The 18561-nt window shown below is 47.5% G+C and overlaps 1 protein-coding gene across 1 annotated transcript; it reads right to left on the reverse strand.

Moving 5' to 3' along the window:
• Window positions 1-4704: 4704 nt before the first annotated feature.
• WSB1 (WD repeat and SOCS box containing 1) lies at window positions 4705-13271 on the reverse strand. The gene is made up of 9 exons (XM_058854441.1): window positions 13115-13271; window positions 12470-12638; window positions 11268-11536; window positions 10281-10412; window positions 9761-9861; window positions 7468-7640; window positions 7047-7160; window positions 6326-6433; window positions 4705-5834 (listed from the first exon to the last, which is right to left on the reverse strand). Exons 1-9 carry the CDS (start codon window positions 13152-13154, stop codon window positions 5675-5677), a joined length of 1266 nt encoding a protein of 421 aa, XP_058710424.1. The 5' UTR covers window positions 13155-13271; the 3' UTR covers window positions 4705-5674.
• Between the last annotated feature and the right edge of the window lie 5290 nt (window positions 13272-18561).

Below are 18561 nucleotides of genomic sequence, written 5' to 3' on the forward strand. Positions count from 1 at the left end.
TGGAACCCTTCCCCGGGATCTGGGAAGGAAGGATTTGGGGTTCGGGGGAAGGGTTGGGTTTCCTCCCCTTCCTGCCCTCCCAGACCTTTCTCTTCAGGCACGAGGCTACAGCGACAAGCCAAACCAATCCCAGCTTTCCAGGAGGAGCTGCACAGGGCGTAGCCGAGGCCATTTGGCACAGTGAAAGCTTGTCAGGGTGCCGCAGAGTCGGGGCTGGTGCGGGGCTGCCATCTCACACCCCGGGCACTGGGGGATGCTGAGCCTCTAAAGGCACGTGGCCTTCAAAATAACATCGCGCCTTGGTACCTTTGGGTTGTGGTACAGAATTCTCAAACATTTATCTAGAAATACAACAGAATTTGCTCCCCTTACTTTGAGAAGGGATTCAGCTCAGATCACTTTGCTCTGGAAATGAAACATTTAAGAGCATTGGTAGTTGGTGTGAAACCACAAGCCCAGAGTCTGAAAGAGTAGAGAAAATAAGGTGGCAGCAGAGCTGCCTCTGTGCTGGATGAAGGAAAGCCTCTGGAGCAGGCCCTGCAGACTGACCATAAGGAACTGTATTTACACTTGACACTTGTTTGGAAAGTATGATAGGCCTGTGCCAAAGGGACTTTCTGACCACATCAGGGAGGAAAACCAGAATCTGAGGTTGGCCACAGTGTTCTTTAGAATCCCTTTCTGTGCCTCATTTATTTACCTCTAAGTAAGGGATTATATTTTTTGTTCACAGCTTTGTCTCTTGTCTGTTTAATTTAGGAGTTGTTTGCATTAGGAAGACTTCTTTATTAAAGGCTTGGATGCTACTGTAGTGCATAAATGAAGATAATTCAAACATTTCCAGGTTCCTATAAATATTCCAAATGTTATTATCCTTTACATTTCTCCATAAATGCTACTGAGCTATGTTTTGTTTAAAGTATGATTTAGGATAATTGCTTAGTCAGAATTCTGTTTTTTTTTCTGAATAATAAGTAGTTAATAATATCTGCTGTTGAAGCCAAGAACTATTATAGATTCAAGAAAAAATAGACTAAAAAAATCCCCTGAACACCATATTTCTTATGAATTGCTAGATGGAAGTGATACTAAAAAGAGGAAACCCTTCTCACCACGCCATAGTGCACAGAGCATCTTCCCAGACAATGCATGAGGATCCCTGTTCAGGGGAGTTTGAGGGTTGGTGCTGGCTTAGTTTCCTTGGGCAAAGAACTCTGTATGAAAAGCATAATTTCAGTTCTCCATCCACACAGATGGACATCTTGAATTAATTTCTATTGCAGTCTGCTGCCAAAAGAGCTCATGATCTGGCCCTTGTGCCATGTTGTGGACAGTAGCAGTTCTGTTTGAATTGAGCCCTCTGTGTCTGATGATGGAGCTGAGCTGCACAGAGCCCCTTCCTCGCATGGGTGAGGCTGCTGGGCACTGTGTGACCCTGCCCTGGGCTGTGCTGGGCACTGTGTCACCCTGCAGTGTGTGTGACTGGCCAGGGCTGTGCTGGGCACTGAGTGACCCTGCAGTGTGTGTGTGACCCTGCAGTGTGTGTGACCCTGCCCTGGGCTGTGCTGGGCACTGTGTCACCCTGCAGTGTGTGTGACTGGCCAGGGCCAGGGCTGTGCTGGTGTTCAGGGGTTCCAGCAGAAGCTGCCACACTTGTGTTGGCCAAATGCCATCCTGGCAGCTCCTCACCAAACACAAACCTGTGAGCAGGGCAGTCCACTTCCAGCTTCTCTAATATCTCATGATCCAGTGGACACAGTCAATAACCCCAGGGATGCCAATGGGTCTTTGCACCTTCCCCTGGGAGGTAAATGCCCCCACAGCTGCTGCCTTTCCAGTGCAGTTTTGTCATTGTGCAAGCACCAAGCTTTTCCCAGGCTCCAGAATAACCCCTGGCAGTTAGCTGGCACCACTGCGTGAGTTACACTCACACATGGATGGAGGCACTCACCCCCACATCAACCCACACAGATACACGAGTATCTCAAACTTTCCTTGCTTTATTGCAAGCCTTTCCTATGAATTTGCTTCATTAGAGCCTGGTCAGTTGTTGCTCAGATTACTGCCACGATGGACTCTGCCTAATTAATTTTTACTTTAATGTTGTGCTGGAGTACAGTCAGGAGAGCATTCTCTAAGCAGCAGATCACATTCATCTGAGAAGTCAGAGAAATGGCAAACTGTAGGCCAGATTTAGTGCTGATTTATAAAACTACAGAAGCAGGCCAGCCCCTAGTCCCTGTTTGTTCTCAGAATGTGCTAAGTGTAGCTGCTTCACTTGAGTATTAGAACTATCTGAACCTTTGGGATCAGTATAAAGGCAGCCACCTGGCAAGTTCAAACCTCCCTTAGAGGTCAGATGGTCCTGGGGCTGTGTTACACTGCTGGAAGGTAGGGAGGGGACCTTTCTCAGCTGCTCCTTTTCCTTATGTGCCAGTGACCTCACAAAAACCAGAACAGCTCTCTGGACTGGGTTAGCAGCAAACATGTATCTCAGTCTTGTGACATGCCACATCAGGATCAAAGTTCTGCCCAAACTCTTCTCACTGTGTTTATCTGCAGTGGACCTTGGAATTTTTTTGGTTTTTTGTCCTTTCCTCTGATGCAATTAAGATGAAGCAATATTTTAAGTCTTTCTTCTGGACTTCTCTCTGCAGTGACCACAAGGAGCTGGTCATAATGAATAATATCATCAAAACACCCTAACAGCTCCTGGACAGTTACCCCAGAAGGTGTGAATTTACACTGTTAATACCGTACAATGATAGGTTTTTTTCCTATATAATTTCAGTTTAATTTTTCCATCCTGGCGTTTATTCTGGTACAGGACTTTTACTGCAATTGCAGTTATATCAGGAAGCAGACTGAGATAGTCTTCCCAAAGAAGTGTTTGCCTTTTGAAGCAGGAGGGGAGAAGAGCATCAGTGAAACCTTAGTGGCTTGGTGAAATGCTCTCCACAAGCTGACCTGGGTTCACACAGGAGGGGGCAGTGGTCCTTAGCTGCTCAGCTGTAAGATGGAGTTGTCTATCAGGCACCTGAAGGAGTGGGCAGAACTCTCCAATTAAATGGGAGAAATTCCTCCCCTTAGTGTGCAGAGGGCAGTGGGAGTGGTCTCTAACGTTTGTATAGGCTGAGAAGTGAGCTCAGAGAAAGAGAGGGGATTATGATTTCTGTCAGGGAACCCCAGTGTAGCAACTCTTATTAGAGCCTGTAAATAAATATTTTTCTCCTTGATGTAACAAATAACTCAGCCAGTTGTACTAAAAGTGAGCATTCAGGAGCTTCTAATCTCGTGTTAGAAATAAATCATATCTGCCCAGAACTTCTATCTGGAATTAGGTGGTTACACAAGGCATAAACTTGCTGATAACTAACACTGTTATCTGATAAGTTATAACTTATCTGAAGTTTACTCTGGCTTTCTTTTGGTTCTAGTACATCAATAATTAGGGCTGTTCTGATCCAGCTCATTGCAGTGGGATATTGGTGCAGAGCAGTGTTTATAAAACAAACTTGTCCTTGTGCAGAAGCCAGCATCCCACAGAAACCCTGCTTGCCTAACTCAGGTGGCTGTAATCTGAAATAATTACTTGGACAAACAGTTTCTGCCTGACACCTCTACCAGATTTCCCATGGGATCTTACATAACCTCTGTCCTTTATGAGACTATTGTAATACATAAGGAAAAGGTCACAGAATTCTAAATTGCTCCAATGGAAGTCCTCATCTAGCATTGAAACAACAAACCCCACACAATACTTAGCAGCATTATTCAGTCATGATTCAACGAAAATGCCATATATGAATGTGGAAAATCAACAGCTTTCAGAGCATTCCAGAGAAACTCCCCTGTGTCTGAAGCTCCAGGTTTCTCTAGGACTTGCTTCTCTCCATCACTGTTTCAGAGACAGTGCCACAGGCACAGGCCACTCTGTCCCCTGTCCCTGCATCCTGAGCCCTCCTTCCCCTTGCCCCTCACCTGAGGGCCAGCCTGGATGGCCTCGTGGGCATGAAGCTCTTTCTTAGCTCCATGGTGTTGTCCTTTGCTTGTTCCCTTTCCCCCCTTGACAGTGGGTACTGAAGACCAGCTGGGAGGAGTCATGTGCCTGGCCCTGCTGAAGGGTCCAGCTTTGTGCTGTGGTCACAACTGGGAACTCCTGGAGATATTTGGGATCCAGCCTCACCTTGTGGTGTCCTACCATGGCAGGAAAAGGCTTGTAAACATGGTACATTATTATGAAAGCTTGGGTACTTGGTCTAACATTATCATTTGTGTCCTGGGAGAAAGGTTAGAGCAAACAGAGGAACTCCTGCAGGCAGAGCTGGGAGAAGCAGCTTCCAGAGGTGGTGAAAGGGGCAGCTGGGATGTCTTCTTCCTCCACTTCCATAAATCAGAGCTTTTGGTGAACAGAACCTGAGGGGACCCTTCAGTAAGCCTCTCCTCCAAGACCCCATGTTGAAGTTCCTTGCTTCAACAAGGGCTGGAACCGTGATCATGCAGAAACAGGCTCATGACAAGCCCAGCTTTATAGCTCAGCTAACGAAGGTGCTTAAATAAGCAGATTTGCAGCTCACACGTGCTTGTAACACTGTCATAGCTTTAGAGAGCTCTGTAAGCATCTGTCTGGGAGCACAAACCAGGCCTCAACAGCTCAGCCTGGAACGCTGCAGCCAGTGTTAATAAATCAGCCATCAGATGAGATACCAGAAAACTTTTATACAAGTTTTTAATACAAAATTCAACAAAAATATATATAGTCAAGCATTTTATGCAATGCATACATTCTTTGTATCTGCAGGTACAGATAAATAACAGAAGGCAAAACCAAGTATTTTGCTTATCTTTGGCCATCAACCAATAATCACCCCCAAACAGATATTGTAGGGTTAAAGGATAATAAACTGAGTCTGTAAATGTCTCTCATTACAGACACAGTATCAGGCAATAATACAGTAGTCAGATTTTCAGAAATGTAAGGAAATAGTTCTCTAACACTGCCCAATACTGAAATTTCACCTGGTTTGCTGCTATGGAGCACAACGCCTTCAGCTGACTCAGGCATGGTCCTGGGTTCCATTAGATACACTGCACCCCTTTTAACCTCCTGCCCTTCCCCACACACTGCTCTCTACAAAGCCACGCTGTACCTCCTCACAAATAAACTAGCACGAAATCTGACCTGGGGGGCAGCCTTTTGGACCCCAACTAATGTACAGAAGGAATCTTAACTGCTCTGTAAGTCAATAGTTTTCCTACCTCGGTGTGCCAGAACAGCTGTCCTTCCACTTACAGCTCAGATGCATCATGGCTCTACCAAAGCAATATATACATGAGACACATGAAAAATCATACAAGCAATTTTTAAAGGTACACTGATAACATGTAGCAGCTTATGTCTATATATGTACATGTTTTCACAGTTACATTTTAGAAAATTGAGAACACCAGGAATACTTCTACTGTTTTTTCTATAAATAGTAAAAAAATTACCTGTCAGGCATTTTGATAAAATAGTATTTAGGTTATCACTTTAAATAGCTCTTGAAAACCTGTAGAGTTTTAAGCTTAAAGGCTGTACAGTTTGAGGATTCTGTAAAGTGTTTGTAGCCAGTTTCAGCAGCTGGGCCACCTCCCAGTTGCTTGCTTCAGGTTTTTTTTCTTCGCAAATAACTCAAATCTGGTAACACAGGAACTCCAGCACTTTGCATGGGATAGGCAAGTTCTTGACTTGGCTGGTGGGCATCACCCTGCGGATGGCCATGCGACACAGGTGCTGCAGGCTGGACACCTGCCTCGGGGTTGCCCAGAAGTACACGCTGCCATCCTGGGTCCTGCACAAAACCCCACAAAAGCCTCTGGGTTATTCCCCGTGCACCAGCACAGCCTGCTACCAACTCACACACACATGACCAGCTAGGGGACTTGCTGGTGCTCAGTTCCAGCTGCTCCAGATCCTGATTTTTTAAGCTAAGTTCCCATTTTAAGCTACAGCAGCACAATAAGCAACTTGTCCATGCAACAGAAGCAGATCTCCCAGCAGCTACTGCTGTGCCACCCGACACACAGCAACTGCCCTCGGCTATCTGATGGGCTTCTTCTAATCCTCATGTTTTGGGTCCCTCACATATTTATTTTTAAAGATAAGAAATGAGTTTATCAGCTGATTGATTTTACTGCTATTCCAGGCATGTTTAAACAAACAGTACCAGTCAGAAGCACCAGGCTGCAAGTCACAACTGAAGATTTTCAGAACACCGAGCCACTGTTTTCAATCTCTTCTGTTACGTTAATATTTTAGAAAGGAAAAGAAATCTGTACTTGCCCTGCAGCCAGAACACTGCCGTCAGTAGAGAAAGTACAGCAGAGCCCATTGTTCAGGGGTGCAACTTGCACAGGGTACTCTTCATCAATTCTCCAGAACCTCACCATTCTGAAGGGGAAGGACGACAGTGGAAGTTATTAGAGTAGGTTTTTAAGTGTGCTTGGTATTTTCTTTACACTGCCCAAGAAGCTACTGTGGAGCACAACTCAGGAGCCTGAGCTGCCCGTGTTGAGTGGCTCCTGTGCTAGGGGAAAAGCGCAGGAGGTGCCCCAGGCCCAGGCCCGGCAGTGGCCCCAGGCCCGGCAGTGCCCCAGGCCCAGGCCCGGCAGTGCCCCAGGCCCAGGCCCGGCAGTGGCCCCAGCCCCAGGCCCGGCAGTGCCCCAGGCCCAGGCCCGGCAGTGGCCCCAGGCCCAGGCCCGGCAGTGGCCCCAGGCCCGGCAGTGGCCCAGCCCCAGGCCCGGCAGTGGCCCAGCCCCAGGCCCGGCAGTGGCCCAGCCCCAGGCCCGGTAGTGCCCCAGGCCCAGGCCCGGCAGTGGCCCCAGCCCCAGGCCCGGCAGTGGCCCCAGGCCCGGCAGTGGCCCAGCCCCAGGCCCGGCAGTGGCCCCAGGCCCAGGCCCGGCAGTGGCCCCAGGCCCAGGCCTGGCAGTGGCCCCAGGCCCAGGCCCGGCAGTGGCCCCAGGCCCAGGCCCGGCAGTGGCCCCAGGCCCAGCCCCACACTCACTTGTCGTCGGCCAGGCTGGCCACGTGCAGCCCATCCTGGCTGAAGGCCATGGAGCGAACCCAGCGGTCGTTGGCGCCGCCCGCGAAGATCGGTGTGGGCGGGGGGAACAGGTGCCTGTGGACAGACACGCACTCAGGGACGGCCCAGGGCAGCTGGGCAGCCCTCAGCCAGCACAGCACAGCTCAGCACCAGCAAACAAATGCATTTAACCGGTTCACCTGGACCCAGGAGTGGGGACTGCTCTGCTGAGTGCTCTTCAGCTTTGTTTAACAACTTAGTACACGCTAAAATACCAGTGCTGTAAATTCTCTCAGATGGAAGAACAACCTCTAGCCTCTGCCACTTTAGGACTTCCATCAGCCACCGCTCATTTCCGAGTCCATTCTGGGAGAAAGTTTCCAGATTTGACTGCTTTACTTACCCAAATTCCCTAAGAATCACTCCAATATGTGGATCCCAGACATAGACTCGAGTATCATAAGATGCAGTAGCCAGTAACGCTCCATCAGGAGAGAACTCACAAGCTACAACATCATTGTGATGGCCTTCAAGTTTCCGTAACATGGAGTATTTATCCATATCCCAGAGGAAAACCTGGAATTAAATGAGCTGATGTTATAGCTCTGCTCAGAGAGGCAGTGAAGCATTTAATTTGGTTTTTTTAAGTATAGCTAGTCTTATTTAGGATTATATTAAAATCAGGTATTATGAATTACTACAATTAAGAAATATGCTCAGTGTCATACTCAGATTAAAATCAATGTTTTTTAAAAAATAATTAAAGTAGACATGCAAGTTCTAACTCAAATTTGTTAAATGTTATTAACAAAATAAGCCAAAATATAAGATAAAGGCAACACAATTTAACCATGTAGCTTACTGAAATTCATGTATTACAAAACTATTTTATTAAAGTATTCAGAAATAAATAGGGTTAAACTCTACAGTCCCCTCTTTTCAGTAACTACCAAAATTTTAAGAAATATACAGACAGAAAATGTAAGGTTAACATATTGTTACTCCAGTGGCATCCCTTTGAGTTTAAGATCACTTGTTTACAATTGCTTGGATCACCAACGTCAGCCTAGGAAGAGAAACAGATACTGCAAGCAAAAAGAATTTTCACAGCCAAAAGTTATGTCTCTGGCAAAACAACAGGGAAGTCTAACCATATTATTAGAAAGAATTTAGGCATTTAAAATCAAGTCAACAATAACAAACAACATTAATATTACAATTTACCCGGCTAATTGCACAGTGTATTATAAGAATTCATAGAATATTACAGTACTTTACATGCAGTTGTACATTATATATAATCAAAATAAGGACTGTGCAGAATTACGTAGTTACTTAGGAACTATCCATGTACTGCAGCATAGTTTTATAGGAATATAAGGAATATAAGTCTTTAGCAAAAGCTGTTATTCCCTCAAAGAGCTCATTAGCAGCCTTGATTTTTCACTTGACAGTTTTACTGCACAGGTTAAATTCTGACATCTTGGATAAATTTATGTTTGACCAAAACAAACTCAGCCTTAGCACCTCCCAGACTGCCTAACTCTGAACCATTTTACAATCAGTTATAAACACGGTCACTAATTTTTCCAAGGAGACCCCAACATTCCATAAAACTGGAAACTAAGTTTGAGGAGTCAGTGTGTTTCACTGCTGTGAAAATTATTAAAAAAAAAAAAAAAAAAAAAAAAAGCAAGCAAGCAAGCAGACAGTGGACATGGAGCAGCACCTGCGTACGTACAGGACCCCTTGCAGCCGAGGGCAAGGTTACTTCGTCCTACGGTACAGACGGTACAGCTCGCCGGGCTGGCGGCCAGAGCTGCCACTCTCTGCCCACCAACACCACTGTGCTCCTCAGAGTGGTGCCAGCTTAACTCAATCACACCAATATTGCTGCCACCACCTGTGACAGGGAAAGCAAGAAGCTTATGGAAAACACACAGCCTCCAGACAGCAATGTACACATCCCCCTCTGCTCCACTACAGAGCCAGACCCCAGAGCTTGGCTGCTCTCACCGAGGCAGACAATGCCTCTGAGCACTCCCTCAAGAGCGATGGCCAGTGCCTGAACTGGGCCTTTTGAGGCTCCACTACACTGCCTACAGAGCCCCTGGAACCAGGCTGAACTCCCCTTCTTGTTTGCCCTAACTCTTCAATGCAAGGAGTAGCTTATGGCATACATGCGTTACCTGCACTGCTTTCAGTTCTCTAGCAGGGCATTAGGGTGGAAGCAAAAACTGTGCTCCTCTTCCCTCTAACTCTTTGGCACCATTGCCATTGGTATGGAGAAACAGGGAGAAACTTTTGTTCAGCAGAAGATGCCCTGACTGGCTCAGACTTTGTGAAATCTTTCTCATTGAGCATGAAATAGGAAGGACAAAATCAAAACCAAAATACTTTTATGCATTAATCTAAGTATCTTTTAACCCTGGCAGCTTTAGCGGTCTTTGTTTTATGCCATGACCCTGTGCAGACCGGTTTCTCCACTTACAGTCTCTTCAACTAAAAGCAGTGCAAGTTCCATTCACAAATCAGGGTCTCAATGCGCCATCTGCCAGTTTAATTTCATGCACTTTTACATCATCATCAAACATTAGAAGTTTATGACACCGAGCACAAGCTTAATGTTACTTAGATTTAAAATGATTATGCACACAATTCAGGAGAATTAAGGAACAAGAAACTCTGACACATACTGCTTTACTAGCTCCAACAGAACAGAGGATGGAGGAGTCTGGAGAGAATGCACAGCCATACACCCAGTTCGGATGGCCTCTCAGCACCTTCATCATGTTTCCTAAACAGAAAGGTATTGCTGTAAGAATTGCTTAATTATTACAAAATTCAGATGGAAAAGCCTTTCCAAATTAGTTATTCCTTTGTGAAATTTTGTATTATTTCCCCAAACTTCTTGCAGTGTCATTCTGCACAGAAATAAAACCCCTGGGATGCAGCTTCTACCTCCATGTCCTTATTCAGAAAGGTCACTTCATGCACTCTTAGCCCAATACCTGCATCTGCCTCCAGGATTCAGACAGATAAGGAATTCCAAGGGGGTGCAGAGAGGGTGACTAAAGAATTCCAAGTGCAGAGTATGTGACTAACAGAACACGTAGCTTTTAAGCAATCCTGACCAAACTGAGTCTAGAGCAATAAAAGAGACGAGTACATGAATACTTCTCTCAGGTATTAGAGCAGATAAAGTCCAGGCATTACCATCATCTTTCAGGTCCCACACTCGCAGGGTTTTGTCTCTGGATGCAGACACAAGAATCAGGCTGCCATCGGGGGCAAAGGTTAAATCTCTTACAACTTCTGTGTGGTCCATCAGGTTAAGGAGGAGTTTTCCTGTTACATGAGAACACCACAATTTAACATGAGCAACTACTGTACTTAGCTCAAATGCTTTAAGGATACAAATATTGAATATAAAATTACAGCATGTAAAGACAATTTTCTTTGTAGAAATACTCCCTACAATGAACAGCACATGGATCCTTTCACTCTTCTGTATTGAGAGGTAACTCCTGGAAAAGCTACAAAATCTATATACTAGAACCTCAGAAATAAGGCAAGAGTTGTCTTTTGATAGACATATCTGTTCTAAGCTTCAATTAACAAGGACAAATTACTCAATAGTCATTATTTTTATTAATTGAGTTCTCTCCAACCTAGCAGCTGTGCTACCAGCAAAACTGAAACTCCCTAAACTCAGATTGAGTCCTTTTGAGTCATTCCTTTTCTTTTTTAAAAAATAGAAGGTCCTCATCAACATAAACCAGCAATTTCAAGCTTTTAAAGTATGGTAAAACTGGGAAGACTATTGAGAAAACAACCAATGTATGTACACACACATTCAATTCTTTTGCATCTTCCATCTCTCACATCTCAAAGCATAACCTTTCTTTCTTGTTCCTTCGGCAGTTTTTCGTTACCTCTGGTTGCAGGAGCTCATGCATTTTTTAGTATGTTTTAATTTGCAGTCAAGGTTCAGTTCCCAATTACAATTCTATAACCAATTCCCGGTGTGTACTGACAATATCATTACTGCATGAAGAGTGAGTCGGCACCTGGGTGCGACAAGGGATGTCTGGACAACGCTGAGGGACACAGCGGCAGTGCTGGGGTGTCCCGTGGTGGGCAAGGAGCTGGCCTGGATGTTCCCCGTGTGTCCCTGCAGCTCAGGATCTCCTCTCCACTCACCTGTGTAGACATCCCAGATCTTGATGCGGCCGTTGTTGAGGCCGGTGGCGAGGAGCAGCTGGTCCTGCCCGAACTTGAAGCGGTGCCACTCAATGTTGACACAGCGGCTCTGCTTCTCGGGCACCGAGGAGCCGAAGGCCAGGCTCCACACGATGTCCCCACAGTCGATGATGTGCTCGCAGGGCCTGTTCTTCTGGCCGCTCTCGCTGCTCTGCCGCGGCAGCCTCGTGCTGACAGCGTTGGTGCCGTTCTTGGTGCCGTGCAACAGGCTGCAAAGACAGCAGAAAGTGCAGCACAGTGTCATTTAACTCAAAAATCTCTTCTTCAGGGTGTAATGCAACCTGGGAGTTGTCATAATGTACATCTCTGAGGCACAAAACGGTGCATTTTTACTTTAAAATTATAAAAGTGGCTTTTTCTTATGACTGAGAAAAACTACCAGCACCTGGAAACCTTCCAACACAAAATAATACTAATAATCTGTATACAGTTTTACCTCTGTAGAGCGCAAGATACTAACTTAACCTACTGCAAAACCCAACAGTTTTGAAGCATTTACAGAAAAATGAGCTACAAAAATTTCTAGGATTTTCTGCTAAATGAGTGAGAAGTTTCCTGCAATTCCCTTATATGTGTTAAACTCTGAAAAGAGATATTGAGTGTCCAGCACATGGAAAACAACTACCCCCAAAAGGGGGAAAAATATGGGTCAGAGAAATGTAACCAGCTACAGAATTGCTATGGCTGGCTACCAGCTTCGCTAAAATGCAGCCTGCCAAGTGCCAATAAAACGTGTGTTTTGGAACTCCACTTGCATACTAACAAGGATGATAAGGAAAGAGATCCGCCTTTAAGTAAATTCCTAAAAGGTAAAGCTAAACAGTATTGTGATAGGAAGTGTAAAGGGCCAGATCTGCCCATGTCTCTAAATTCCCTTCCCATTCTAACTTCCTATTATTTTAAAGTGTCTGAACTGATTAACAAGTCACTCCTCCACAGGCTTTGTGAGGCTGCAATAGTTGTTCCTCTTGCTGGCCACACAGGAAGAGACAGACCAGCTCTTTTTTTAAGGAATTAATTTTTCCCCAAGGTGTCAAAGCCTAGAAGACCAATACATGCGTTTTAACCGATTTGAAGCTATCGCCTGTTTTTAAACCCTCCTGGTTTTCAGGTGCACTGAAAGCCATTGCGCTTTGTCTTACAAGTTGTTCAGGCACTGTGCCCAGGGGACCAGCTTCACTATGCGATGTCCCTGTGACCACGCCAGGTACGAGCCATCGGGAGCGAATGCGACCGTCCAGTTCTCCCGGCCGCACTTCTTGTCGAAGGGAGACGTGGGGGCCAGGAGCTCTCCAACCGTGCGTGCCCGACCTGGGGGGACAGAGGAGACCCGTGAGAGGGAGATCCTTACCCTGGCTGCACCCGCGAATCACCCTGCTTTGTTTCCCGACGATTAACGCCGTGGGGAGTGGGCCCGGCGTCACCGTGTACCCAGCGGGATGAGCCCCTGCAGGGAAACGCGCGGTGCTGAACGGGCTGCTCGCACTGAGCCCGTGCCGGCCCATGGCCCGGAGAACGGCCCGGCGGCCGGGAAAGGCTCCGTGTGCCGGGACGGGCTCCGTGTGCCGGGACGGGCTCCGTGTGCCGGGACGGGCTCCGTGTGCCAGGACGGGCTCCGTGTGCCGGGACGGGCTCCGTGTGCCGGGATGCCGCCCGTTACCCGCGGGCAGCCCCGAGCACGCTGCGCTGCGGGATGGGCTGAGCGCCCGCCCGCCCCCGCCTGAGCCCGGGTCGAGCCTGGGCCCGGCCGCGCTGCCCCCGCCGAGCCCGCCCACCCCCCGGCTCACCGATGAGCTTCTCGTTGACACTCGGGGGAAAGCTGGCCATGGACGGGCGGCCTGAGGAGCGGTGCGGCTGCCACGGAGCGGGACAGGCGGGCGCGGGCCGGGCAAGATGGCGGCGGCGGGCGGCGGGGCGGGGAACGCTCCGCGGGGGCCGGGCCGGGCTGCGGGGAGCGGCTGCGCCCGCCGTGTCCGGCCCTGCCCTGTCCGGCCCCGCCCGGCTCTACCCGCTCTGTCCGGCCCTGCCCGGCCTTCTGGGGCTGCCCGGCTCTGCTCCCCCTGCCCGGCTTCCCGGGGACCCTGCCCTGCCCGGCCCTGCCCGCCCGCAGCCGTTCGCGCTCCTGCCCCCGTTCCGCTGCCCGTGCCCGGCCCGGTTCGCAGCCTGACCCCCGTACTCCCGCCGTGGACTGCCCTGGTTCAGGGGCTGGAGGAGTCTCCTACTATTCAGTGTTACTTTCTATACGTGTTAGTTCAGATTTAAATCCAGCGGCATCTGGTTGATGATAAAATTTTGAATTTTTTGTTAATTTAGTTGTTCACAAAGAACTTGGAGAAAGAGACCCTCAGAGCACCTCATTCTCCCTGATTTTGTATCAACATCTCTATACATCCCTCTTTCCTTCCATTACCTCTTTTCTCCTTTTGCATATCTAAATTCTGCCCCTCTTCTAGATGAAGTGATTCTTCCTTGCTCTGTCTATGGACTTCAGAGAAGCACCCAGAAGGATAATTAACTGCAGATAATAACTCTGATTTCATTCCAAAGCAGTGGCCTCACTGGCAGATACATTGCAATAGCCATGGGATCAGCTATTCAGCTGTAGCAAGAGCCAGGAATTACCCCAGTGTGAGCAAGGCCAGCAAAGCATTTTTTAAGTTATGAGAGGATAGAATGTCAAAGAAAGGAGCCAGGAGAAGTTTGGAATGTTTTTGGTGATGTGAACACTAGCATGGATTAGTGCTGATTTGTATAAATTGGGGAGTTAGCACATCGTGGCTCTTATTTGAAACAGCACAATCCTGTTCCTGCTCTTTCCGTCCCCCACTGCCAGCAGAGGGAAGAGCCCTGAGCAGCTCCCTGCAGCTAATCCCTGGACAACTCCTTGGAGCAAGGCACACTTGTAGCCAGTGAATATTGTGAAATGCTGCTTGGAATTGCTCATGGGTTGTAAATGTTTGAGCCAGGCCAACCCAGAGCTGAGCTGACTCACGTAAGGTTTGTCTGGAGGGTCTGAGCCTCACTCAGAGCCAGCACACCCTGCTGACCCTGGGGGCTCTTACAGCCTGCAAACTGCAGCTTTGGGTTACTCAGCTTTGCAGGGGTGTTACCACGCTCCTGCCTTTCTCACTTTTTTTTTCTCCAGTCCACATTTTGTGCATTATGGACACAAAGGCAAAAAGGGATATGAAAAACCCCAGGAGTTTGCAAGCTTGTTAGAAATTGTTTGGTGTCACAGGCTGTCCTGAGGACATTGGTAGCACCTTCTCTTTTCAGGCGGGGCTGGAAGGGCCGCTGTCCTTGCGTCTGAAGCCAGAGTGGGAGGGGTGAAAAGCTGTGTTCTGTCTGCAAGCTGCCAACTCATCCCCTCTGCTCAATAGAATGTATCTGTCCGAATTCAGTGAGTAATTCAGTAAACTTGAGAAGATAAAGAAGCCACACTTCCTACCTCGGGACTCTTGCTGTGTTTATTTCCTTGCAAGTGGTGCAGGCAGGGTGATTTTTCAGATGATTTTTCAGTTCTTCCCGGGTGAGGTGTAGCTGTGGGGTCCAGGGTGTCACATACTGGCAGGGCCTGCAGCGGGTGACGCGGGCTGATTTATGGGTTTTCCATTCTCTTCCTTTAGGGATGCAGCTGCCAAGCCTGCACAGGGCTGCTCAGCTGGGAAGCTCACAAACTTGGTGCCATCTTTCTTCATCAAGTCTTTGCTCACTGCAATAAGCTTTCACAAGTGAAAGAGCTTTTGTCCTTTTTGCCTGTCCTGGAAATACCTTCAGGGATCTAGGCTCTGGAGCTTTTCCTGGAGCACCAGGATCTGCTGATTTCACATTCCTGTATTCTGACACCGTGAATTCGGTTCTACCCATTTCCTTTGCTTTGTCTTCTTTTGTTAAGGCCCACAAGTTCTGTTCCTCCTCCTCACAGCTGTCATTTTATAAAGCACTCCTGGCAAATTAGGAACAGTTAGGGCCAGTCACACTTAAGTCCAAAGTAGCTCATCTGCACAATAGTGCTTGCCATTAAAAAATTATGCTATTTTTAGTCTACACTGTTAATAATTCACAAGCTCCTGTTTGTTTTGAGAACCTCCTGGGAACGGAGAAAGTTCAGCCTCAGTTTGTGGAGGCAGAAGAGAAGGTGAAAGGAAAAAGCAGAATGGAAGAAGGAGAGGGCAAAGAAGGTTGAGGAGGAAAAGGGCTTGCACTGAAGTGAATGGTGAGCAGCAGAGGAATGAGACAGGAAAGTGCTGCCAGGTGTTGGACTTCAATGATCCTTGTGGGTTCCTTCCAATTCAGGACATTCTATGATCCTAGGGAGGTCCAAGTGACAGCTGCCCCCAAGCTGAAGGGTTAAAAAACTCAACATACAAGTAAAGCAACAGCCCAGCCCTGCAAGGAGCTGTTACAGTGCAAGAGACCTTGCATATGAGGCTTTGCCAGCTCTTGGTCTGTATGTACATTTTCAAAACTCTCAGCAGTCTTTGCCCCTGAGTGTCTCCTGCCCCCCTTGCAGCAGTTGTTCTGCCATGAGGTGCTGCTGGGCCTGGCACCATTTCAGCTGTGGCCTCATTTCACGTAGGTGTTGTTGTGTGCCTGGTGACTGTGAGCAATATTGGCACCGCTGTGGCCCTGGAGGGTTTGCAGTCTAAACAGACAAGGCAAACAGCAGTTGGGAGGAGGAAGAGGGGGATGAGGCCACTTTCTCAGGGTCATCATGGAGCAGCCAGGAGCATAACTGTGTGATTTTCCCACAGGCACCAGATAAGGCTGCCTCCCTTCCTGGAATTCTGGGTTGTCATTTCTCTCTCCCCTTTTGTCTGTTGCTCTGTGACTTACCATTGCTTGCTCAAAGAATTTTAGGTGATTCTAGAGTGATGTACATCTGGTACTTAAGGGGTTAATTTTTAAAGGTCTGCTAAAAGAGTGTGCAGTGGAAAAGCTGCACAGATGGAATATCAGACTATGGGATTTTTTTTCTCTGCATTCTTTTGGTCTCGTTGGGATTTTATAATTTTTGGAGCACGTCTTTGGGTATAATAAATAGAGCAGATGGCTCAGTGTATGTGGGGAATTCAGTGCTTCCACGATGAGTAGCTGCACTGAAATAACGGAGACACAAGTTTGGGGTTATTCTTTTTAGATTCAAACCATCCCTTCTCTGTAAGCCAGCCAGGGGTGCCTTGTAAGGGAGCTGCTTTCAGAAATATCTGTGCTAAATTTACCCTCTGAGGTACAAGAGGTCCTATCCCAGATGGCTGAAGTGACACTGAGAGCTTTGAGCTGTCCGAAAGAAGCACAGGGGAGAAGGAAGCTCTGCAAGTGCTTCATTAACGAGTGCTCAATTCTCCTGGTGCCATCAGGCATTGACCAAAATGAGCTGGGATTGGGAAGCTGGTATAAGACCAGAGGAATTCAAAGCAGCCACAAAACAAGTCAGAAAATGGGCTGTGTCCTGGCCAGCTCTGAGTGTACAGATCACAAGACAGCAGAGAATGTTCTGAATTGTTCCAAACCCAAATGCTTTTTTGTTAATATGAAATATTTACCTTATTTTTTTTTAAATATCTGACCCAAGGCAGAACTTTACAGTGGTTGCTGATAACCTGGGGTGCAAGCAGCAGTAATAAACTGCTGAACATGTTCATGATGGAAAGAATATTTTTGGGGCTTTTTTTGTTTGTTGTTTGTTTGTGGGTTTGTTTTTTTAATGTTTTGGCATTGGACTATCAGGATTGCGCAAACAGGGAAAATAATCAATGGCATGAAGGGTGTCAGTGTAAATGTCAATAAATCATCTATAAATTCAATTTATAGAAAAACAGGCTGCATTTAGTAGGAAAAAGAAAGGGGATAGACTCCCTACATTCTGTAGTGCAGATCAATAAAATAATCAGGACAGAAGAAGTCAGCATGTTGGGGAATTGCAGGGCTGTGTGTGGCAGCTTCTGCCTGGAAACAGCCGAGGCTGCATTCCTGCTGCGGGGAGTTGGGAAAGAGCAGGTTGCTTATAGATAAAGAGTGTTTGCTCACAGATCAAACAGCTCGAGGTGGGCCTGAGCTGGTGTTGAACTGAGCTTGAAAATATTTGAATGGCTTGTGTTCAGCCCTGGGCTACGGAGGAGGTGCAGAACCTGAGGGAAATGGGCATTCTTTGAAAGTGGAGGTTGGACAAGCAAATTTCTCCCAGTCCCCATTTTTGGGTTGTTAAAATGCTGTAAATAGACATAAGAGTGAGGAGGGAACACAGACCCTTCCCTTCTGTGGTACCCTGAGGAAGAGTGGCTGTGCTTGCCAAGAGTGTGCAGGGTAAGGCTGGTGTGAGTCCTTCGTGGTGACACGGGGAGGGAACTTGTGGCAGAACTGGCCGTGCTGGATCTTCCCAGGATGGCCCCTCCAGGCCTGCCTGACCCCAGCTCTCTGTTCCCCACTCCTGTGCAGGTGTGAGTGCTGGCCTGCTCACAGCCCTCTGCAGCTGGGCAAACACTCTGGGAAGAGACACTCATTCTGCAAATGGAGCTGTGATCATGTGCATGTGCCTTATGCGAGCACAGCCCTTTCCGCAGGGTGAAGGAATAAGCCACAGCAGCACAGACCCCACTGCTTGGCTGTCCCACACCACAGGCTTTGTTTCTTTCTGTTTAGTCCTTAACAGCCCTGGGTACAGAAGCACCAGCTCTGTGCCTGTGTAATTCACCTGCATCACTTTTCTCTCTGCTGCACATCCGGCTCTGATCAGCCAGCCAGGGTCATTCCAGTGAGCCTGAGAGCTCTTAAGGGAAGGCCCTGCCCTCTGCATTAACATAATTGCAGGTTATTTGTGAGATTCCTTCCACAGCTTACTTCCTGAAGGTCTGGCACAGAAATCCGGTTTTGTAATTTGAGCCCTAACGAGTGGCTGGATGTAATTATGGGCTCCATTATCCCAGCAGCCTCTGTAGCATGGAAAGTAAAAGCTCAGTGTTGCCACTAGCACTGAAAATACAGCAGTTGGTAGCTAATAAGTCCCTTATGCAAGCAGTGTGTGGGCAGTGTGTACACAGGTAGGACCCAAGTTCTCTGGGGTCTGCTCTGGTCTGTTTATAAATGTTTCCCAAAAGAGGCTGACAAGATTTCTGGTTATATTCTCATTATAGCTCTCCTGAAGGCACAGATTGCACACAAAATGTGTAACAAATAAGATTAATAGGTTCCCCACTAAAGCAAAGCAGGATTTGGGGAAGTGTAATTTACCTTT

The sequence above is a fragment of the Poecile atricapillus genome, chromosome 21 (assembly GCF_030490865.1).
Source record: "Poecile atricapillus isolate bPoeAtr1 chromosome 21, bPoeAtr1.hap1, whole genome shotgun sequence".
In the NCBI taxonomy this organism is placed as follows: Eukaryota; Metazoa; Chordata; class Aves; order Passeriformes; family Paridae; genus Poecile; species Poecile atricapillus.